Source organism: Dasypus novemcinctus, chromosome 12 (genome assembly GCF_030445035.2).
Source record: "Dasypus novemcinctus isolate mDasNov1 chromosome 12, mDasNov1.1.hap2, whole genome shotgun sequence".
Classification (NCBI taxonomy): domain Eukaryota; kingdom Metazoa; phylum Chordata; class Mammalia; order Cingulata; family Dasypodidae; genus Dasypus; species Dasypus novemcinctus.
Window position 1 is genome coordinate 64,282,399 of NC_080684.1, and position 25,568 is coordinate 64,307,966.

The 25,568-nt window shown below is 33.9% G+C and overlaps 1 protein-coding gene across 20 annotated transcripts in view; it reads right to left on the minus strand.

The window, feature by feature from the left end:
* PPFIA2 (PTPRF interacting protein alpha 2) overlaps positions 1–25,568 on the minus strand; it is a 544,821-nt gene that overhangs the window by 131,416 nt on the left and 387,837 nt on the right. For all 20 annotated transcript variants that reach the window (XM_058308490.2, XM_058308494.2, XM_071218980.1 and 17 more), the window contains 3 exons: positions 15,527–15,748; positions 5,294–5,440; positions 4,218–4,352 (listed from right to left, as the gene is read on the minus strand). In XM_058308490.2, coding sequence (XP_058164473.1) covers positions 4,218–4,352; positions 5,294–5,440; positions 15,527–15,748 — 504 coding nt within the window. The remainder of the gene's footprint in view (positions 1–4,217; positions 4,353–5,293; positions 5,441–15,526; positions 15,749–25,568) is intronic.

A 25,568-nucleotide genomic window follows, 5' to 3' on the forward strand; every position in this document is an offset into this window, starting at 1 on the left:
TAGTTTAAGGCAATAATTCAGGTGTAATGAATTTGCAACAAAATTGAGTGTAAAGCCTACTTTGTAGATGTAAGAGAAAAAGCTAAGCCGCTTAATTAGCTATCATGAGTATTCTCAGATTCAATCAGGATTGAATTTCCTCAGCAATAGAGGCAACCTTATGGAAAGACTTCTAGTCTCTGAATATACATTATGACCATCAGTCTAGAACCTAATTGCTATTCTCAGATATAGGTTTAATTTGAAATTTTATATGAAAATGATTTAGATTCCTCAAATTATCAAGTTCACAATAATGCTTTGAGGACAAAGAAATTTATTTGTGATCTCTCCTAAATGACACTATGGACCACTCAAAACTACTTGTATATTGATTTGTTGCTATGGAAACCACGGAGTGCCCTAAAGTGAAGAGGCCACATAATGCCTCTGTAAGCTGTTTGCTCATTTACAGGTCTTGGATTTAAGGGGTATAGTGTTCAACACATGTGACATTGCTGATAGCTGAATTGTATTAGTATGTTATGCACAAATTACATATACAGTTACATCAACATTTTAATCATTATTGCACATTAAGTAATTATAACAACATCAAAAGAACTCCAGTTCATGACTTCAAATTTTAACATAGCATATTCTATTATATTTTATAAATTCATCCTAAAACAATGAAACTTACTTTATGCAAATATAATCCTATATATAAATATGTCATACAGTATCTGGAAAGAAATGGTAACCTATTCATTTATTGGTTCATATACATATGCATTATTTTATACAACAAATTCCAATTTAATCTATAATAGAAAATTTAACATTTCAAATCTGGTTGTTTATGCAAATTATAACTCAGCACTTGATTTTGTAAGACTTTCCTTCTGATTTTCTTATTTCATAAATGAGGAAAATAATGAAGGAATAACAAATAACCTCTTTCTTCCCCACTTCTTCCCCAAATTTCCCAACAGAAGCAAGATAGCAAGCCCGCCTAGTCCCTAAATAACATAAATTAGTACTATAATGTCATTTAAAACTTAGAGTTCAATTAAGAATGTAATGTCCACACTAATGAAAGATGTTGCTAATGTGGGAAAATGTGGGAGGTGTGGGGAGCAGAGCATATGGGAATCCCCTATATATTCTCTGTAATATTTATGTAATCTAAATATCTTTTTTAAAAAAATTAAAAACAGAAAAGATAAAAAAACAAGAATATAGTAAATGGATCAAAATGTTGTTGCAATTACACATCTAAATTCATAAAGGCATCTTTATCCCTCAGAAGCAAGCTAGTGGTATGAAAATTAGGTGACCGATTCAACATAGTTATAAATGTTTCAATTCAAATGTGAAAAAAATATTACAAGCAGAAGGAATGTTTTCAGAAAAAAATCTCAGCACCTAAGGATCTTCCATAATAAATTAAGTATGGTGAAAAGAAATTTAAAAATGTGTATTTGAAATAATGCTCTTAATATACAGCCAGTAAGAAGAAAAGGTAAAGAAAGAAGCAGGGTAAATTCTAGCATTTGAAAAAGTTAGATAAAACTTTACTGAAAAGTGAGGAAATCAAAGGGGTCTAGAGGAAGTGGAATTTTGATAATATATTAGGTAGGAACAAAATGAGGAAATTTTTTGGTTGCACAAATGAATATAATATGTAAAAATAAGAGTCCAAGAAGACAACAATGAGACATACAAAAAATAAATGACTCCTTATTCCTGGTAACTTATTATTTTAAATCAATAATTTATAGGAATATTTAAAGTCTCACACATCAAATATTGTATTTTAAAGAATATTTTATTTGCCATCCATTATAAGTTCATTTGGGGCTGTTTGATGAATTTTAAATTGTGTTTCTTTGATGAGTGTCCAGACTTTCTGGTGTTTTACTCAGGAAAATAATGAGATTCTTATTTTATGCTAAAATTTTTATAAAGTTATTTTTCTTGTTTGGCCACTCATCTAACTTCACCAATTTAGTGCGAATCTCTAAGATAATGTTATATGTTCTTTATGCTCCTCAGATGAGAAGTGCATATCTTTTTCCTAATACTGTAATTTAATGGAAGTGCTTATGTGGGGAAAAAAAAGATTACTGATATATTTACATATTTTATGCAATTTAGGGGATAGTTCTTTAATTAAATGATAAATTTATCATTACCTTACAAATAAAACATTTCTGAAATTACTAGAGGTATTTATGTGTAGGATCTGTGACTACAGATGAATCTAAATTATAATCCTACCATACTCAGACTCATGTTTAATCAACTAAAGTACTCCAACACTCTACAGAAAACCAATTACCCCAGTACTTTCCAATACCACCCATCAATAAAATGAGTTGAAGAACTGGAAAAATTGTAAGATCAACTATCACAATACAACTGATTGACCACGAAGCCTGTTTGTGGGGACAAAGTTTTGCAGATCGGCAGATAGAAAAAAAGAAAAATTACTGTGGGTAACTTAGTATGTGCCTATGAATTATTTCAGCTTGCTTATTGAGTCACATCAGTGAAATAAACTAGGCAGAACAATAAGTTATAATCACAGAAATAAAACAATTCAACCGCCTCAACATGTCACCTTTCTAGTGGTTGCTGTGTTATATAAAATATATTTAGAATCATAAAATTCTAGATTTAGAATAAAAAATCATAAAAATCATCCTTTTAATGATTTTTAAGTCATTAAAAGGAGCCATACCATGTGTTTTCTGAAAGAGGAGATTAATAATAATTTTCAAGATTTGCTGATTGATGGTCTTTAACAGGCCAGAAAGAAGCAATTATATGTAAATGAATAAAAATAAATATGAAAGGAAAATATGGTATTAAAGATATCTGCTATAAAAGAAAACCATAGTTTCATCACTAATGTCTTTAGAATAAATTAATTAAAAATCTTACCACCATTAATACACCAAGAATATATGCTACCAGGGCACCATCAGGCATATTGAAACTTTCCCTTTCAATGGTAATTGATTTGCTCTGATTCATACACATGCCCTCTGCCATCTGATGGACTTATTTCAGACATTTCTATAACTGTCAAGAGTATTGTCTGTACCTATGGAGTGATTCCTATTGTAAGCTTACCCCCATCAGACTAATGTTTTATTCAACTAGTTGTTCGAACATACTTTCCACGACCAACGATTCCAATGCTTTCTAAAGCTGCTCTACTTTGTCAAATGTTTGCCTTTTTACCACCTGATTAAATCCCTTATTTTAAGCAACCAACAAATTATTCTACTGCTACTCTTTAATTATTTCATGAAAGCAGGTATGTGGCACTTTCCCTTTCCTGCCACAGTTATTTTGGTGAATCCTTTTAACTTGAAGTTCACATAACCTATATTACCCACTGACTGTGGTACTTTGGAAAGCTTAGCAAATAGTAATGATTGTGTGAACATATAAAATATATTTTTGAACTGACGTTAAAAACCAAATATGCTTTTAGTGACAATATTTGGACTTTTATTCTAGTGACATACACACAATTTGAAGCAATGCCATTTCCATTTGACTGTAGTAATGAAGTAATATAGTCTTTTTAACATTACAATGGTTGTGAAATTCTAAAAAAAAAATGTAGCTAACTTTGAAAAGCCAGTGGGCATGACAGGCATATAATTTTGAATATTCTTTGGAATATTATTTATTTTAATTGGTTCAGAAGAAATTGCTACTCTAATGGCATAAAATTTTAGACTTATACAAGTCTAACTTTAACTTCTGACAAGTTTTATCATATTAGAGGCAGAAAGCAATCAGCTGCTTATGATATTCTCCTACTTCTAATACCAGACAATTTATGTTAAGCCTATTTAACTAATATGTCTCAAGTATATACATACTAAAAATGATCATTGGGTATTTCTCTTTTGTGATTATACTTGTGTGAAAATATTACCATGGAAAAATAACCATGACAACTACATGAATTACTGTTAGTTTTCGTTAATGTTTAAATAGGCAAAGGGATCATCACATTTTTATGTCAATTATTCATGTCAGCATAAATGAGATATGTGTAATAAGAAAAGTTCATCCAAATAACAGTCATACAAATGAAATAAAGATAAACTTAATTTTCATAGAGAATTAGAGAAAATCTTTGTAGATTCCATTTTGATTATCTGTCATTTCTGGGGGTGAATCTGGGCTAATCATCTGTTTTATCGCAGTACCTTTGTCAGGGCTGCAATTCTCTGAGCCAGTTCAGCCTCTACTTCAGGTAAGGTCTCAGCTTTTCGCATAGTCTGCTGTAACTTTTGCTCAGCCAGCTCAAGTCGCTCTTGTAACTGCCTATTCTTTTCTTCCATCTGAAACAGGAATGGTAAAACAGACACTTAAAAGGTTGGTGTTAGGCAAATTCCAAACAATCGGAGCTTTGTGGTTCAGCCATTATGTGAGAATTAAAACCAGCATCTACCATACCCAAATGTGCAAAGTTGATCATTATCCTCATGTTTTAATATATTGCTTGTTCATATTACTTATTGAAATTGAGCACATTTTAAAAAGAGAAAAGCTCTTACTTGTTCCAGCAATATAAGAAACTATTATCTTGAACAAATGGAAAAATCTCAGTACTAAGACTTCAGGTATACCATTACTGGTTAAGAGTTCAAGATCTAGAGACAGGGTTGACAATTTTTTCTCAGGGACAGGTAATTTTAAACTTTGTGTGTCATATGGTCTTTGATTCAAGTACTCATCTCTGCTATTAATAGTGTGAAAGCAATCAGTAATATGTGTGTGTGGCTATGTTCCAGTAAAACTTTATTTACCAAAACAGGCAGCCCACCAGATCTGGCCCACAAGTCAGTTTGCCAACTCCTGCTCTAGAGATAAATAGATTCAGACTTCCATTATTGGCTGTGGCATTTACCATCTGTGTGACCTTGGACAATAGTGAATGTCTCTGAACATTAGTGCCTCAGTGGAATAACTGTGGCTACATCATAGAGGGTGTTTACAATTAATAAGGTAATAGATGTGAACTACTTAGCACAATTCCTGGTTGTGCACCCATAGTCAAAGAAATGCCATACTTTTTATTAATTAAGAAAAATAATTTCTTATTTATATACCTTGAAAATAAATTACCTATTGAAAATCACAGCTGTTTAGTGGGCTCAATTCTAGATTGTAGAGAATAATTACTTGCCAAAGATGTACTTCAGACTTCTTAAATTTATTCCATGTTTTGTGAGAATGATGAGAACACACATATAGACAAACCAAGAGAGGGATACCGAACCTGCCGTAGGATGGCCTCTTTATTTGCCAACTCATTTTCTAGTTTATCATTCATGTCATGTATAGAGGTAGATTCCCTCTGAGCACTGAGGTAACGCTTCTCAAGGGTTGTGATTCTCTCTTCCATATCTTCTTTCTGTGCCATGGCCTAAAATGAAAATAGCAACAACAAAAAAATCAACTCAGTTTCTCATATCGCTCAATGTATGTGTAGTTATTTAAATAAAATAGTAAGATATGAAGGCTGCTGCTTTCTTGAAGTAAAAGTCCACTCCTTTCTTTCCATGTAATGAATGCAAAATTTCACATGAGTTTTGCCAAATTATCTGTCAGAATTCTTCTGATATCTTGGGTAAACCAAAACCTTTTTGCCCTCTGAGAATGCAATGGAATACATTTTGAAATTGTCTAGTGCAGAATTGGAAGTATAAGAAAAGATGTGGCAGATAAATTAGCTCATGATACAGTAGAGATAAGTTCAATTATGAGTAGAGATGCAAGCCACTAGCTCTGTACAATGGTGGCAGCAGCTTTAAATTTCAAAGCTATCTTCAATTAAGAGATTACAAATACCATCACTATTCTCATGTTCACATATAAGGAAGATCAATCAATGACTAAAAGAAGAAACAAAAATAATAAATTTGAATGTTATTCACATATGAATTGATCAATTGATTTAGTAACATAACCATTTCCCTGGTAATAAATATTTCTAATATATATAAAATAAAAAAAAAACTGTCTCTGCAAAATGGAGTAAAATCACCTCCATGGCACTTATATTTAAATAATCACTAATTCACAGGCCAATAACATAGAGGAAATTTGACCTTCCCAATAGAGAATTTATAGGTTGGTAGATCACTCCTTTATTGAGGAATGTTCCAACAAATCCACAGAGAAGTGAACCTCGTGAAATGCGTGTGATTTCCTGTGAATGTGGGAAACACCTGTGGAAAAGGAACCTGGAATTGTGAGGGTACTGATGGTTTTCAAATGGTTATGTGTAGATTCCTTTGACTACTCTATTTGTTCTACGTCAACCCTTTACCACTATCTCGCAGGTGCCTGAGCTGATCCTGCCACACATACTGAATAGATAAACTTTCTTGGAGTTTTCCAGAAAAAAATAGAGGCTCTTAAGTGAAGGAAGGTCTTGACCTTCCCTAACCATCACCTAAAAGATTAATCACATGTATAACAATCTGTAGTGCTGAGATTTCAGTTTAGAACAAGAGTTCTACTGTCTCTTAAAGATTAATCATTATTTGTTTCTGGGTCCTATGCCCGCTTCTTCTTTAGGAAAATGGATCACTTTTTCTCCTCTATTTTCATGATAGTGGAAGAGGAAAATCCCCAGGCAACAGGTGGAAGAGTGAAATAGGATAATAGAGAAATCTACATAGGTTGCAGGAGGACAAAGGAAAGAATAATTAAAAAGAAGTGAAAAATAAGAATAATAAATTATCTCTCAGCTTGATCACTGATCATAATTGAATTGAATAGGATTTTACCAAATTGAGAGAGTGTGTGGGAAGATTTACTATAGGCTTTAATAAAATTAATAAAATCCTAGAAAAGCAGAAATCATACAATAAAATGCAATGTAACCATAGTAAATTATTATTTTGATTAGTTATGGAAAATATAACAATTAAAACACTGAATGAGATTATGACTATACATTCTTAGATAACTATAGTGAAAGGATGGGTGGAAGGGGAAGGAAGGGAGGGAATAAGAAAGCTAAAATCTCATTGAGTATACTAGCAAACCTAGCTTAAGTGTAAATAAGAGAAAATACCTAAAGGAATGAGCAATGGCTAATAGTGTTGAAATGAAATTTCTTAGAGAAATGGAATGGGATCTCAAGGCTGGAGGTGGGCATGGGCTATGTGTGTGAATGTGTGTGTATGTAGGTTCATGCCCTCAACATTATTTGATTTTTAAAATTATGTATGTAGAAATAAAATTAATTTTAAAACAATACACCATCATAAACCTCATCATGCTATTCCTAGTCTTTCTGTCCCCCTACAAATCAACTCTTCCTCTTGTATTAGTGGACAGAGGAATGATAAATAAATACTCTCTGTAGAAGATTATGCTCCATCCCTTAAATCTCGTTCACTCTAACTCCCACTTAATAGTCTAACCCATCATCTTGTTGTTGGTCTTTTCTCCTGCTTATTTATTCCCTACCCTGCTACCCAGGACTTAATTCTTTTTTTTTTTTTTTTATTGATTTTGTGATAATATTACATTAAAAATATATATGTGAGGTCCCATTCAACCCCACCCCCCCACCCCACCTCTCCCCCCCCCCCCCCCAGCAACACTCGTTCCCATCATCATGACACATCTATTGGATTTGGTAAGTACATCTTTGGGCACCTCTGCACCTCATAGTCAATGGTCCACAGGACTTAATTCTAAATGTAGTCTGATCATATTACTTCTTGGCTTCTGATCTACTAAACCTGGCAACTAAGTTGTTTTATGATCTGACATTTCCCTACCTCTGTGATTTCATGTCTACTTGGAATGCATGTTCCTTGTTTTCTTTGTCTGACAATCAAACCCATTTACAAACTACTTGGTTTAATACATTAGTATTAAAGTTCAAATGTATGAAATTCAGTTAATACATCAATTTGGCATCAAGTAGCCAACCCAAACAATTTCTTTTTCAATATTACATATATATGCACATCCTAGATTTTAGTCATTCTAAACACTATCTAAAAGCTTTATTTTAAATTTTGACTTTTTCTATTATTTAATGGTTTAGCTCAAGGAAAGTTAAGTTTTTCCATTATAGGTTCTGTTGCAGGTTGAGTAATGTGTCTCAAAAAAGTTATGTTTGAAGTTCTAGCACCCCACCTCCTACCTGTGAAGTGAACTTATTGGGAAATAAGATCTTTGTTATATTAAGGCCTGTAGCAGTTTAATATTATTTATGAATTCCAAAAAGAGATATTGATTATGTTTATAAAGAGGTTTGTTCCTCTTTGATTTTATTAGATTCAGCTAAAATATCTTTGATTAGATTATGTTAAGATTAGGGCTTTGATTTGACCAACTCAGTAGAGTGTAACAGTCCCCACCCCCTTGGTGCGCTATATAAATGGACATTCACTCAAGGAGAACACAGAAGTAGATACACAGAAAAGATACACAGAGGAAGAGAGACAGCTCCACGGACACAGCAGAGGCCTGGGGAAGAGAGATGAGCTATTCTCCTGACAGTTTACAGCTGACCTTGTGAAAGAAACAGAGCAGCAGAGCTCAGAAAGAAGTGAGCTGTGGTAAGAGAGACTAGCCCTGTGCCAGCCTACAGCTGATATTGGAAGCAGCTGGACCCATGGACCCTGAATAGGGAAGAGGAAGGCTGAACCATCCCCTTCATGTTTCAACACATGGCAACACTTTGGGTAAGGAAGCACCTTGAGGTTGACTCTTTTGGGCCTTGTAACTCTAAACTTTTACCCCAAATAAATATTAAATAAATAAAATAAATATAAATATAATATATAAATAAATATATTTATTTATAAATAAATATTTTTACCCTTTGTAAAAGCTAACAGATTTTGGTACTTCACATCAGCACCCTTATTGGCTGACTAATATTAAGGTCCTTTTAAGAAGAGACGAAGGCACAGAGGGAAAAAAAAAAGGCCACACGAAGACAGAGGCAGAGACTAGCGTGATTCCTTTATAAGCCAAGGAATGCCAGTGACTGCAAGCAAATTCCAGAAGCTAGAAGAAGCAAAGGAGGATTCTGCCCTAAAGGTTTTAAAGGGAGTGTGGCCCTGCCAACACCTTGATTTTGGACTTCTGGCTTCCAGAACTGTGAGACAAAGAATTTCTGTTGTTTTAAGCCATTGGAGTTGTGGTAATTTTTTATGCAGCCCTAAGAAATTAAGTACAGGTTCCCTTCATGGTGCTTACTATTGTTAATATTATATACCATTTGTTTCATGTCTTTAAATAACTAGGGTTATTAAATCATTTTGTGGCCTTAAGAGAAAACTCTGAATCTATTCTGCATACATAAACTTCTTGCTAAATGCTAATAGCAATAAATTCAGTGAAAAAAAATGCAATTTGTCAAACACGAGGTTTGGAATAGCATATAGTTTGGTCTAAACCTCGGTTTTTGATAATTTATTCTGGATAAGTTACTTCTCTATTCTTCATCTTTATTTTTTACTTAATTAGGGATATTAATACCTATTGCACAACATCATTGTTAAAAATTAGGTGATAAATTGTGTTAGGGCTCTGCATGGTGCTGTATATTGGATTCATACTCAATAAGTAATAGTTAGCTTTTTATTATGACTTGCTATTATGCCTACAATTATCTGATCTGTCTTATGGCATACATTAAATGCAGCTGTCATTATATGTGACTTTGGTATTGCATTCAGTGATTCATGCAGGAGATTCAATTTTTAACAGCAGATTGTGTTGCCAAAAATACATTTTGAATTTACAAGTCAGAGAAATAGCTTTTCCCTTTGTGTCATTTGGAAATTCTAAAATAAGAAACTTTAGCTAGTCTCTGAAAACTGCTACTAAAAAAAAAAGGAGGGAGGGAAAATAGTGGAAAGATTCAAACATCTTTTTACCTGAGGTGCTATGTATAATCTGGATCTCTTTACAGCAAATAAATGGAACGCCATAGTAACTTAGATCTTGTAAAGTACAAAATATAACTCTGGGTCTCAGATAATATTAGTCAGAATAAATGACATATATTCATTCATTGAATCACTAGTGAACTTTTAAAGAGATTTTACTAGGAAGTTGGAAGATAAGCTAGTTTTATTCATAAAACAAAATACAATTTAAGTACTTCATTGCCAATTTTAATTCTTTGCATAGCTATCTATTTCACTGCGATACAATTATCCAGACCTAATTAGGTAAACTTCTTGATTAAAATGTGGAAAGCTAACCCTCCGTTATAAGATTTTGTATGTTTTCTAATGATGTGTGCTATGCCTAGCTTTAATTCAGTTCCTCTCCTGATAGTTAACAATTTCCTTAATGATCAACTAAGACAAAACTTGAAAGGAAATTATATATATAGATTTCTTTCTTAAAAAACAGTATTGCAAAAATATATCCTGAAACCACTAATGGAACATAAATATATAATTTAATTTAGCTATATTCATCTGTCCTCACATGCAAAACAATATATATTTGAATTTTTAGTTTAGTCAGTTTTTCTTAATCCCTAATTTTTATGCCTTAACTAATTCAGCAAATATTCATCACTTATACAATATAAAACCGTGCTATGTTAGCAATGCTATAGGAGTAGTAACTTCTGTTTTCGTACTAAGAAACTTGCAAAACTGAACACACTGCATGTGACCATAACCTAAGAACACCCCTATACAGGGAAAAAAAAAAGTTGCATTTGGGGCTTTTATTATATGTGGTACCACTTTTAAATACATGTTTTTCCTATCTTCTTGCAGATTAGAAAGAATGAGCAAAAGATTGACCATTGAGAAGGGCAGTTATAATAATTGCAGGTGCATTTTTCGATAGTTGCCACCAGTGAATAACTAATTGCATCTTTTTGGTTTTGGAAGCAGCTCAGAGTATAAGAAGAACAGTCTTTGAGGCCAATCTGATTCTGCTTTTTACCAGCCCTAGGGGTGGGGTGCATGGATGGTGATGTGTAAGCCTTGGGTAAGGCTTACTTCACTAAACCTTTGCAAATGAGGACCTTTGCAAAATGAGGATAATAATATCTTCCCCATAGGGAAGTCATAAGGAATTAGAGAAATGAAATGTAAGCTGCCTATAAGTGTGTTTCACACAGGCTGGTCCTCAAGAAATCCCTAACAAACGGAAGACTGTGGCCTGAGACCTGACTCTTCTCTAAAGTATTTTATTTGGTCTGCACAGAGCCCTTAAAGAATGCACAGAGCACGTGACACACTCCGAAAGACAGGATGGGGGAAGGTCTCCTTGCACAGGCTCATTACCCTCATCACGTCCTACTACTTTACACCAGCATTAAACATGTTTACATTGACTAATGGCTCTAGAAGCACTTGGGTTTGCACTTTCCCTTCAAAGGTGGATGATGAGGGAATATTCTTTTCTCATGAAACTCTTTCAAAATACAAAATTTGACTATGTAGAAATTATAAAGCTGATAAGAATAGTGATATTTTAAAAAGAGTTCCATATGAGGAAAACACTTCACCCATTAAAATGGATTCCTAATAAAAGAACACCTGGCATCAGAGGGATTATGCTTTCCATCTGACTGGAATTTGTGTCACCTACATCCAAAGACTATCAGAATCAAGGAGTTACTTTTCAATAGGCAATAAAAGGGGAGCTTGGGATATGTCCTATTAATACATGTAAGTGACACTATATTAGACAGGCATGAATAATTACAGTGAGTGTTAAAAAAGAAAGGAAGGGAAGCGGACTTGGCCCAATGGATAGGGCATCCGCCTACCACATGGGAGGTCCGCAGTTCAAACCCCGGGCCTCCTTGACCCATGTGGAGCTGGCCCATGCGCAGTGCTGATGTGCGCAAGGAATGCTGTGCCACACAGGGGTGTCCCCCACATAGGGGAGCCCCACACGCAAGGAGTGTGCCCCTTAAGGAGAGCTGCCTAGCATGAAAGAAAGTGCAGCCTGCCCAAGAATGGCTCCGCATGCACACATGGAAAGTTGATGCAACAAGATGATGCAACAAAAAGAAACACAGATTCCCAGTGCCACTGATAAGGATAGAAGCGGTCACAGAAGAACCCGCAGTGAATGGACACAGAAAGCAGACAACTGGGGGTGGGGAGTGGGAAGGGAAGGGGAGAGAAATAAATAATAAATAAATCTTAAAAAAAAAAAAGAAAGGAAAATGGTTAAATCTCTGGGACCAAAAAATTGACGTGAAGAAATGCAGAATGAGCAGAAGCTCAAGAAGTAGCCTTGGAGGCTTATTGATCAGAAATTCTAGTGCTTCCTTAATAGTGACACAGAAGATTTTTTTAAGTATCTGTTATATGTTCAATAATTTTGTAGATGTTTGGAATGAAGGGGGCAGTGAACAGACAAACAAAATATGCCAGCCCATATGGATCTTTATGTATACAGACATACCTCATTTTATTGTGATTTGCTTTATTGTGCTTCATAGATATTGTGTGGGTTTTTTTGTTTTTTTATTTTACAAATTGAAGGTATGTGGGAACCTTGCTTTGAGCAAGTCTATTGGCACCATTTTTCCAGCAGCATGTGCTTACTTTGTGTCACATTTTGGTAATTATCACAATTTTTCAAACTTTTTCATTATTATTATATCTGCTTTGGTGGTCGGTGGTCAGTGATCTTTGATGTTATTATTGTCATTGATTTGGGACACCACAAAGCTTGCCTATATAAGTTGGCAAACTTACTTGATATATATTGCATGTGTTGTAACAACTCCACTGACCTGCTATTCTCCTGTCTGTCTCCCTCTCCATGGTCCTCCCTATTCCAAGACATGTAATATTGAAATTAGGCCAATTTATAACCCTACAATGGCATCGAAGTATTCAAGTGAACAGAATAATCTTTGTAAGATCTTAAGTGCCATTGGTAAAGATTCCTCTAATGGATCTGGGAAAAGTAAATTGAAAATCTTCTGGAAAGAATTCACCATTCTAGATACCATTCAGAAGACGTATGATTCATGGAAGGTCAAAAATATCAACATTAACAGGAATTTGGAAGTTGATTCCAACTCTCATAGATGACAGGCAGGGGTTCAATACTTCCGTGGAGGAAGTAACTGCAGATATAGTAGAAATAGCAAGAGAACTAGAATTAGAAGTAGAGTTTGAAGATGTGACTGAATTGCTGCAATCTCATGATAAAACTTGAATGGATGAAACTTGCTTCTTATGAATGAGCAAAGAAAGTGGTTTCTGCAGATGGACTCCACTCCTGGTGAAGTACTGTAAACATTTTTGAAATAACAACAAAGGATTTAGAATATTATAGAGCTCAGTTGATAAAGCAGCAACAGGGTTTGGGAGGATTAACTTCAATTTTGAAATAAGTTCTATTGTGTAAAATACTATCAAACAGCATTACATGTTACAGAGAAATCTTTCATGAAAGGAAGAGTCAATCAATGTGTCAAATTCAATTATTTTCTTAATTTAAGAAATTACCTCATTTACCCCAATCTTCAGCAGCCACCACCCTGATGAGTGAGTAGCCATCAACATCAAGACAAGACTCTCGACCAGTAAAAAGATTACAATCCACTGAAGGCTCAGATGATGGTTAGCCACTTTTAGCAATAAGTACTTTTTAATTAAGATACATAATTGTTTTTAGGTATAACTCTATTACACACTTAATAGAATGCAGTTTAGTGTAAATATAATTTTTATATGTAACAGGAAACCAAAAAACTCCTGTGACTCACTTCATTTCAGTATTTGATTTTTTGAGGCACTGCAGTGCACTGTCTCTGAGCTAAGGGACCATCTTAACTGAAGAGAGTGGGCTGGGAGGACTGAGTATATCAGTGCCAAGAGGTAAAATGAGTGGTAGTGATGATCATGCATAGGCTTGTAAGTCACTTCAGGGTCTCTGATTTTACTTTAGGTGGATAGACAGCCATTGAAGGGTTTTAAGCATAAAAATAACATGAGCTGATGTACATTGTGACAGATTATTCAGACTGCTATTTTGAGTATAGACTGGCCAAGGGAGGATATTGCAGGAAGACCAATCAGGAGACTGTGGTATTAATCCAGCAAGAGATCATGGGGTGTGGACCTGGAAGGGGACATGAAGATTGAGAGAAGCAGTCAGATTATGGATATATTTAGAAGGAGAAGAAAATATGATTCACTGCTGAATCAAATGCAGAGTGTATATGAAAAAGAGTTTCCAAGGACAATGCCAAAGATTTAGGGTTGAGCAAATGGAATAATGGAGTTGCCATCAACTAAGGTACATCAGACTGCAAGAGAGTCTGGTTTGCAAGGAAATATGAGGAATTCAGTTTTGATGATGCTAATTTTGAGATAACCATTAGATGTTTTGACATAGGCATCTGGAAATCAGCAGAGAAGGGCATGCTGAAGATATGAATTGGGAGTCATAAGAAAATAGGTGATTTCTGGAGCCATGAAATTGCGAAACTTACCAGGCAGGTGAAGGTAGATTGAAACACCAAGGCACTCTAAAGTTGGGAAGAAGTTGAACCAATAAAGGACCTTGAGAGGGGGTAGCAATTAAGGGTGGAGGACAAGCAGTAGCTTGTACTGTGCTGTTAGCAGGGAGGAAGTAGTGATAGTTGGATCAAGTGCTTCAGGGGACTGAGAATTGAATTAGCACATTGAGGTCAATTTGACTTCGACAAGAACAGTTTTGATGTGACAATGGAGACAAAAGTATGATAAAATAGGCTTCAGAGAAATTGGGAAGAGAATAATTTAATATAGAGTAAAGCTAATTCCATTAACAACTAGTTGCTTATATGCAAAAGATATAATGAAGAAAAAGCAACATGATTTAAAAAAATATGTAAAGAAGGAGAAGTCATCAAATTAAATTTCTATAAATATAGATAGTTTTCTTTTTAATTGAGCAGAGTGAGGAAGTAAAAAATTCTGTACTTTGCTTCTTGGCAGGTAAGATGATTCAGAAAAGTTGCTAATAAAACATCTCCTTGAATATTTTGCAATAAATTTAAAATTATCTTTTTTTCGACAATGTGATGCTAAGTCTAGTAAAAATTGAATATATAAAAAAAGATAGGTTCCCACATTCACACATTACATTCACATTCATAGACACAAAATAGAGAAGGAATAATTTAAAGAAATATCTTTGTCTAGTACCATATGCTAAAAGCAAAGCAATTCATCATTCATAGCCATATCCTGAGCCATTAAAAGTTAAAAGCTTAAAACTTTAAAAAGTTCATTAAAAATGTCACAAAGATTTTTATTATATCTGAGGCTAGATACCAATGCTTTCTTTCAATATATTTGTACAAGGGTTAGAGAAGTCAATTATTTTGCCTCACTGAACAAGTTTCATAACTTATATAATCCATATCTAATTATGGTCCTTCGGGAGGATATAAAGAGTACATACCATTAGGGGAAATTATGGAGATAGCTCCTCAGAGACAGCGATCAGGAAGCAAACACTGAAAGTGTTATGAACCACTTACCTCCCTAATGTCCCTTTGATATTTAGTGTTCATTTCTTCTGTTTTAATGAGATCCTTTCTTGCCGTCTCTGCTTCCTGTTCTACCTCTCCCACTCGGGTAGAAAGAGCTGCTAAACGTTCTTTCATTTGTGCCATTTCATAGTTTTGCTTTTCAAGCAATTCTTGTAGTTCGATTATTTGACTAGTGTCATCAGTTGAGTCTATAGAACCATTGGACAGACGCTGCAGGAAAAGAAAAAGAAATGGCAGTTAGGATTTTCTTCATCTTTAATTTAAAATTCATGAAATGTAAAAAATGAAGCTGATTTAACTTTCATGCTGGGATATAAGAACTTCTGAAAAGAACTGGTTTGGGAGGAAACCTGTTTCTGAGCAAAGTCTTAACTGACATTAAAATATAAAAGTAGATGAGAAATTTTCCCAAACAGATAAATGAATACTTTTGAAACAGAAGCAATAATATATATATGTATATATGTATATATACATATATGACTTAGCACAAAACACTAGTATATTTTAAACATTCCATAAATGGTACCTATTATTTTTATCAATTATATATAAAATTTTTATTAATAAATTATATAGCACTACATAATATTATTAAATAGTAAATAAGAATACAGAAACGATGTAATATCTATTTTTCTTCAAGATCCTTTGTCTATTTGCAAGTTCTCTTTTTAATGACATTCAGTAAAAGGGCTTACCCCCACCAAAAATTTTTAAAGGTTATTTTTGCTGTGAATCTGACCTAGTTGAAACAAAGGTACAGCATAGAAAAGTCTTGATTTCTATATTGTCATCAGCCTAAACATCATGTGAGCACATAACTCACGGAAGGAAATTTAAATGTGTTAAAAACTCTGAGACTGATTTTTCCTTTTTTTTTTTATTGTGTGATTTTTGCATAGCATGTAATTTTTAGGAACACATAATCATTTTAGATCCGGTAAGAAAAAGTGGGAATAACAGAAAGCATGATAGAAGAAGTGAGAAAAGTAACACAGAGAGAAAGGAAAAACAGACAAGTGGCAAGAAACATATGAAATAAGTCCAATAACTTAACACAACAAGACAGAGACGGAGAAACAGCTGGGCAAATCAAAATTAAAAGGGAAGAGAAAGATGACAACAACTTAATTGCTTTTGTTAATTAATCAGAGGAAATTATCACTGTACAGTGGTAAGGCACTTTATATAAAGTTTAAACTTGCTTGGTTACTTATAAGTAGCATACAGAATTTGAAAATATTTGTAATTGTGACAAAACTCCTGCCAAAAATACCTCAGTTATCACTAACGTGGATGTAAGTTACTGTCTCTAATTAGTGAACCTTCTTAAAAGCACTAATCTCTTCCCTAATCTAATTCTCAGTTTCTGGCTAATGTTTATAAACTATCTTTTCTCAGTTCAATGTACAGACAGTTGTGTCCAATATAAAGTTCACTAACATTACTTTTGAGTTTTGTGTCAATAAAGACGACCTAAAAAGATAGCTATTCATTAGCTCATAACAGCGCAGTCTTACTCTTCTGTTGCATTGCATGGCCTTGGAAAGGGGGCATAAATTTGGAAAGGCAAAACTTCTAGCAGGGAGAGGAATAGAGATCACAACATCCAGTCATATATTCTTCTGCATTTATGACATTACCTATCCCTTCAACCAGATAGTAATCCAATACCTACAAGTATAACAATTCTATGACCAGATGGTCAGTAATATCTTCAAAGGATTATGTTTGTTGATCCAACTAGTACCTTAAGAGATAAATCTGTAACCAACACAGACTCCTTGAGAATAACATTATATACACTATAGCTAAAATTACACTACAGTTATACTATATATTTAAATTAAAAATACTTCTTAAAAAACATAGAAGAAAATCTCTGCATTCTTGGAGTAAGTGAAGATTTGTGGCATATTCATACAATGAAATCTTAGTCAGTAATGAATAGGACAAACTACTTCTATCTGCAACAGCATGAAAGAAAGCAGTCAGGCACAAAAGAGTAAATTCTGTGTAATTCCATTTATATGAAATTCTAGAAAGATAATTCTAATCTATAGTGGCAGGAAAGCAGATTGGTTGTTGCACTGAGCTAGGGATTGATTGCAGTAGGGCGCACTTTCAGTGGTGCCGGGAATGAATTGCAGTGGTATTTTCACAAGTATTTACGCTTGCCAAAATTCACTGGATTGTGCACTTAAAATGAGTGCATTTTATTGCATGTAAATTATACAAAATATCATGAAAGGACAAATTTTTACTTTGATAAATGTTTCATATAATTGAAGCCCTAAGGAACTTTGACGAGATTGAAACTGAGACTCAGGTCACAAAGAGTGCATCCAAATTAAGATGCAAAACTTTGAATTCCCAGTTCAGTTCTCTGTCCTTTAGCATATTGTCTCTAATTAGAACTTATCAACAACAGGGTGAAAGTATACATCCCATGTGGTAGAGACAAATAGATAAAATTCCAAGCATGTAGTATGTATAGCTGTATCTTTATCTATCATCTATATCTCTATATGTGTATATGTATGTTTATATTTATATTCAACAAATATTTAACTAGTGCAATTGAATAATGTTAAATTTCAAATTCAAAAATGATTATTTCAATTCTGTGCACTTGAGGTCCATTAAAATCTTGTTTAAAAATCACATATTTTAAAGTGGGTTTAGGCAAGAGAAATTTAACTAAATATAAATAGTAATTAGGCAACTAAAATAAAACACTTTTAAAACACTAACATTTAATTCCTTTAAGTAACAGATATTCACAGCATAGTCTCTATATTACTTTGGAATTTGAGAATTTTTTTTAACTAAACTTTCTGAAGTGTTTATAAACCTTTTATGCTTAAAAAAATGTGTAATATTTAATCTAGCCACATTACCTTAAGTCTATTTTATGGTGAACTTAATATATGTTTTTATAATTTCAGAGTAAAAATGACAAATTAAAATGAGCTTTATATCTTAGAAAGAAGATACATTAATTTTGTTCCAAATCATTGATAATTTAACTTACATTTAAAACAAATTGTGGCCTTTTAGCCCAATATGACAGGTGACTAAGTTAAAGAAAACCACAGTGCTTATTTTAAACAGCTTTATTAAGATATAATTTATATACCATAAATCTCCCCATTTAAAGTGTTTAGTATGTTTACAAAGTGGAAAATTACCATAATCTAATTTGAGGACATTTCATTACTCCATTTAAAAGCCTCATACCCATTAGCAGTGACTCCCCGGTGACCCTCCCCGCTCAACCCTAGGTTATCACTAGTCTATTTTCCGACTCTATACATTTGCCTATTCTGGACCTTTCATATAAATGGAATCACACATATGTGATCTTTTGTGGGCTTTTTTTCACAGAACATAATAATTTTGAAGTCCATCCAGGCTGTAGCATGTTATCAGAACTTCATTCCTTTTACTTCTGAATAATATTTCATTCTATGGCTATAATACATTTTATTTATACATTCATCAATTGACAGAAATTTAGGTTGTTCCTGCTATTTTACATTCCTACAAGTAATCTGTAAGATATGAGGGCTCTAGTTTCACATATCCTCAACTGCTTCTTGGTATTGCCTATCTTTTTTTAAAATGTATCCATTCTATTGGTGTAAAGTGGTATCTTATTGTGGTTTTGATTTGCATTCCCTAAAGACTAAAGATTTTGAGTGTCTTTTCATGTGTTTACCAGACTGTTGTCTATCTTCTTCAGAGAAATTTCTATTCAAAGTTTTTGTTCATTTATTAATTGGATTATTTTTCTTTTATGCCAAGTTGTAATAGTTGTATGAGTTAAATTGACTTGTAAGGATTCTTTATATATATATATTTGGATATTTGTCCTTTATTAGGAATATCATTTGCAAATATTTTTACCAGTCTGTGGATTGTTCTTTCATTTTTTTGACGATGTTAAGTGTGAAAGTTTTTAATTATAATGAAGTAGAATTTACCCTTTTTTTTTTTACTTATATGAGTTGGGCTTTGGAGTCATAAATAAGAAACCATTTCCTAACCCAAAGTCATAATGATGTTCAATTTTGTTTTTGTTTCTTCTAAGTCATAAAGGTATAAATGTAAAATTATTAATTTTCAAATGTGATAAAATCTCATGTTAAAATTTAAAATATATATTTTGATTCATTCAACAAATATTTATTGGGAAACTATGATATACCCTACCAGCTGAAGATTTTAGGTTTAGAGGTTTTGTTTTGTTTTTTAATCTGGTGATACATTTCTGACATCAAGGAAATTCTAGCAGAGAACTGAGACACAAATAAGTAATTATAACCCATTGCAATTAGTGTTATCATTTGTTTATATATTTATGATATAGGAGCATAGAGAAGATACTATTTGTGAAACTATTTGAGTTAGGTCTTGAAAGAGAGCAAGTATATTTCAAGTAAAATCAGGAGGAAATTATTACAAGAAGGGGAAACAGTATGAGCAAAAGCAGAGTCCTAGCGGGAGAATTGTCATTGTCTTATCATGGCCTTTGCTTTTCATACTAACCAGAGTGACCATTTTTTTGTACTAACTAGAATAACCGAGAGACATCAAAGGCTTCTGAGCAGGAAGGAAATGTAAAAACCTACTGGCAAACTGTTACCCTTGTCATGATCCAGCTAATCTACGTTAAGGTTTTCTTAACTACCTATAATGGACAATTTTTGTTTGCCTCCTCAGCATCTATTCCACCTTTTTCCTTTCTCCACAGCTAGGGTAACCAGAATAAATACAGTATATCCAGGTAAATTTGACTTCAAATAAACAATGAAAAAATTATAATTATATAATCTTTGGGTCATAATTATACAAAGGGAATTGATTATGCATAGTTAAATGTGGGCCAAATCCTCATATGACTGTTAGCCCTGTGGTTATCTGGCAGAGGAAAGAGAAAGATCAAAGGTTGGAAGACAATGGGTATAGTATTTTCAAGGAGAGACCATTAAAGCCAGAATGGAAAGAGCTGCTGCAAAGCAGTGACAGTGGATGTAGGTGGGCAAACAATGTGGTTCTTGACAACATTGTAGAACTTTGTTTTTCACTCAGAGTGAGAAAGGAACCATAGGAGGGTAATGAGCAGAGGAATGATATGATCTGGGTTATATTTTCAAAAGATCTTTCTGCCTTCTGTGTGGAGGCCAGACTATAGGGGACAAGAATTCAATCAAGAAGATGGATTGACAGGCTTTCATAATAATCCAGGTGGAATATAATACTGGCTTGAACCAGCATATTAGCTATGAAGTTTCTGATCATATTCCTGGAATGGAATAAATGTGACATGTGACCAAAAACATAGACTCAAGAATGACTCCAACCAGAAGGATGTTAGAGTGACCCTTGGGGTAGGTAAAACCAACTGGATAGGCAATTTAATAGGGGTATAGGGAACCCCCAGAGATTTCAGAGTGAGCCCCATCATTTGAAAAGAGAAGGACATGAAAAGGAATAGGAACAAGAATCTGAAAGGCATAAGCATTGAGACAACAGAAAATAAGGACAGAAACAGAAAGGTAGGGAGGAAGGGCTCAAAGATAAAGAGAGGGTTCTCATGTGGTGATTGAGGAGCCGAAGGAGAAACATGCAGAGACAGCAGGAATGTAGACAAGAAATCAGAAAAACCTCAAAGTGAAGACCATGACAAGGAAAAGAACTAGAGAAGAGTAAACATAGAGAAGGTGAAAAGGACAGGGAGAGGCACCACAAAGACAGGGACCGAAGTGACAGAGCTAAAAGCAAAAGGTAAAATTTGCAGGTTGTTAAATAACTGTTAAATGTTGTATCTTAAAAATTTCTAAGATTGCCTGCTAAGATTGTGCCATTTTTTACATTTTTAATCTTGGTGGTTTGCTGAACAATAAATTCTAATTCTGTGTGTTAGTGCAGAGTGCTCTGTACCTGTTGTCATCATCCTGTCTTCATACTATCTCTAGTTGCAGGAAACTAATATTTTTAAAAGTTTTACATTGCTGTGTATTCAAAGACTTGTTATATTAATATGTAACAAAGGCTTAGAAACCTTAGTTTTAATTCCTTAATTGTCAAGTATGGTTAACTATGGAATATATATACTGTAAATGTTTATACAATGACTAATTTGAGAGTAATGTGTACTCTCTAAGTTTGTTTTAAATTGCACTCTTTTTTTTTAAAGATTTATTTATTTATTTATTTCTCTCCCCTTCCCCCACACCCCACCCCGGTTGTTTGTTCTCTGTGTCTATTTGCTGTGTCTTCTTTGTCCACTTCTGTTGTTGTCAGCAGCACGGGAATCTGTGTTTCTTTTTGTTGCGTCATCTTGTTGTGTCAGCTCTCCGTGTGGGCGGCACCATTCCTGGGCAGGCTGCACTTTCTTTTGCACTGGGCAGCTCTCCTTACGCAGCACACTCTTTGCGCATTGGGCTCCCCTACACGGGGGACACCCTTTCGTGGCAGGGCACTCCTTGCGCACATCAGCACTGCGCGTGGGCCAGCTCCACATGGGTCAAGGAGGCCTGGGGTTTGAACCGTGGACCTCCCATGTGGTAGACAGATGCCCTAACCACTGGACCAAGTCCGCCACCCAAATTGCACTCTTTTTAAGAAACTGTAGAGGCCCTATAAAAATCAAGCAACTTCATAATCAGACATACTAATTATTTAGCTGAGCAGTTTTGACCAAGAATAGAAGCCCAAGGAGTACATTTACTGCCTTAATCTGTCCTCATTGAAGACATATTATTGCCATTTACTACAGCTTTGTAGTAAGCTATTATTTCCCTTTTTCCTTTTGGCTCATGAGAAATTTGAATACTTAAGCTTGTACATGATCTTGTGTTTTGCTATCGTTTTTATCATTAAATGTAAATATTTTAAGAAATATTTTTATTCTAAATATGATAAGAGAATTTCTCATTTGGAAAAAAAACAACGAAAGAATGACTCCAAGATGTTTGGCCTTACAAATGCAAGGATGGAGATAAAATTTATTGAGAGGATGAAACACATTTGGGGTTAGTATGGGAGTAAAATCAGAAATGGGTTTTGGAAACAAAGTTTAAGTAGAAGCTAAAGTGAAACATCAGGTAAGTTATATTTGTCTACATTTGGGAGGAGTCAGTAAATGGATGTTTTCTATGCAATACCATAAAACTGCATGAGATCACCTATGACTTAAGAGGGAAGACTAACAAAAGCAAATAAGTTCTCTTTAGGGGTCTCTTCAAATGTCACTTTATCAGTGAGTTCTTTCACCCTTTCCATATTGTATATTTACATGTTTGTTGATGTCTCACCCACCAAAGTATATATTCTATAGCCCAGACCTTACTCTTAACCTGTATAATTTTGTATATTCAACTGCTACTACTCAGTGTTCTACTTGGATGCCTAACAGACATTCCAAACTCAAACCAAATTCCTGTTCCCCTTCCCTAAATCTGTTCCACCTTCATCCTTTCTCAACTCAATTGATGATAATTGCATCCTTCTAATAGCTCAAGGCATAAACATTGGAGTCATTCCTGAGTCTTCCTTTTTCCTGATTATCCCATAATGTAGAAAACTGGAATGAAGTTCATTTCACTATATTCAATATATAGGTATAGGAGATATCACATTTTATAGTCTTAAATCTAGATAAAACATGAGGAATTTCTAATCAATGTTTCTATGGTTAATGTTAATAACACTCAGAAATATAAATATATTTCTAATATTACAAAATGAAATAAACAAGTTGAATGATTCGTGTGGATGCACACTTTTCAGTTGTGAAGTTCAATGCTACTTCAAATTCCCCAACAGACTAAGACTATTGACTGAAAAAGAAAAGGATTTAAGAGCTCACAAGGAGAACCTACATAAGCAAGCACCCAAGGTAAGCTGGGTTCCAGTTCAGGTTGTAGCTGTGTTTAGATGACCCTCCTGGACTGGTTATCTTGATGAGTTGGAAACTTATGTGTGAAATGCCCTCAGCTGACATAACTCAGAGGAAGAGAAATCCTCTCTGAAGAACCACTCTGTTCTTTGCAGGAATTTTCACTTCTGATGGTGCAACTTCAAAACCAGACCAGGTACAGGATGATTCCATTTAACCTGAGTGAGTTATTTTAATGATGCGTGGATGATAGTTACTTTTGAGGAACCATCTATTTTCAAAGGAGACACTTTGGGGCCTCAAAAGAAGCAATAGTAGCTGAAAAATATGGTTGCTATCTAAGGTCATCACATTTTCCCATTCTCTTTTCATGAAACGTTTAAAAGCCAGACTGGCCCCTTCAACCTGAATAAGTTCAGGGGTTCTTGAAAAATTTAGGGAGAACACAATAGCCCTGTTCATTAAAATAAAATGGCTGCTTACACTGGGCATTGCCAAGAAGGACCCGTTTCTGAAAAAAAGATTTTCCAGTAGACAAAACAATTGACCCGCAGGGCCTTTTGGGAAAATGGAACAACAGAACATACCCTACAGAATTGCAGAAAAGTATTACCTTGAAATAAACAATTTCAGTCCAGAAGAAAGAGCTTATCAGAATAAAGATGCATACCATACTTACAAATGTATATCTGCTTCCCACTTTGTAAGAACCTCCTATATAAAACAGATACTTAAGTTCAGCCAATCAGAACATCCCCTCAATTGCTTCCATGCTTGACCTATAAAAGCTTCCCCTTTCCACTCTCTCACTGGAGTGCTTTACTAATCTTGGTTTAGTCCTGCCAATTCACAATCATTTGTTGCCTGAATAATTTAACACAGCTTTAAAAATGCCTCAATTTATCTTTGACAGCTTCAAGAGAATGTTCCCAGATGTATTGTTATTTGGGTCCCTTGGTCTCTCTTGTCTTTAAATAATCAGAAAATAGCACAGATTATATATAGCCTACTCAGGTCTTAATGATTATATAAGTAATGAATTAGAAGTAAACAGAAATAGTAAATATGAATCAAACACAAAGGGCTTTGAATTTTTCTATTTTTAAAAATTATTTCTGTGAGAGAAACATACATATGGTTAACATACAAAAATCAAATTGTTTATCTCCAGCAATAGAAAAATAATTTGCCACCAGTATATCTATAACTGAAATCTACCATGTTCAGAGATGAAGGTAGCTTATTCTTAATAATAGCTCTCAGAAAACTTATAATAAAGGAAAATCCAGATCTGATAAAAGGTGTTTAGTACCACAATTAAGGAAAACATTTGAGAAGCAATATCATTAAAACTTATATCTTTAGAAGTATTAACATTAAAATTTAGTACGCCACTCTGACCCATATCATTCCACTTTGTACATGAAGTCTTAGAAATATGAATGAAATAGAGATAAAAATGGGAGGAATGAGAAGAGAGATTAAAACCTTACTTATTTGCTTCATTACATAAAAAGTTCTCTAAGAGCACAACAAACTCTTAGAACTAATAAGTGTTAGCAAATTTACTGGATGCCCTATTAATATTTAAAAACTCAATAGCACTGGTATATGCCAGTATTAATTTATTAGACAACATAATTTAAAAAGAAGCCAATTAAAATAGCAGCAATGAAAACTATTAGTGCCTAGAGTTAAATCTAACAATCTGAAATATCTACCTAGAAAAATTAAACAAAAAAGTTAATTGAAGGACATTAAATAACAAACCAATGGAGACATAAGCCATGTTTTTAAATTGAATAACAGTATATTGTAGCAGTGACAATTCTCCCCAAATAAATGTAATAACTTTAGCAATTCCAATTAAAATCTCAACAGAGCTTTAAAACGAATCTTGAAATGCTGATATTTTATTTAAGTTCTACAAATCAAGGTATATAAAATTATGATAATTAAAACAGTTTGATATTCATTTCATTTATTCCTTCATTGAACATATGTTTATTAAGTGCTTAAGATATACCAGTAACTGTTCTAGGCATGTCAGCTTAACAGGATTAAAACAAATATCTTAGTCCTTACTGGAGCTTATTCTTTGAGGGACAAAGGCAGTAAGTT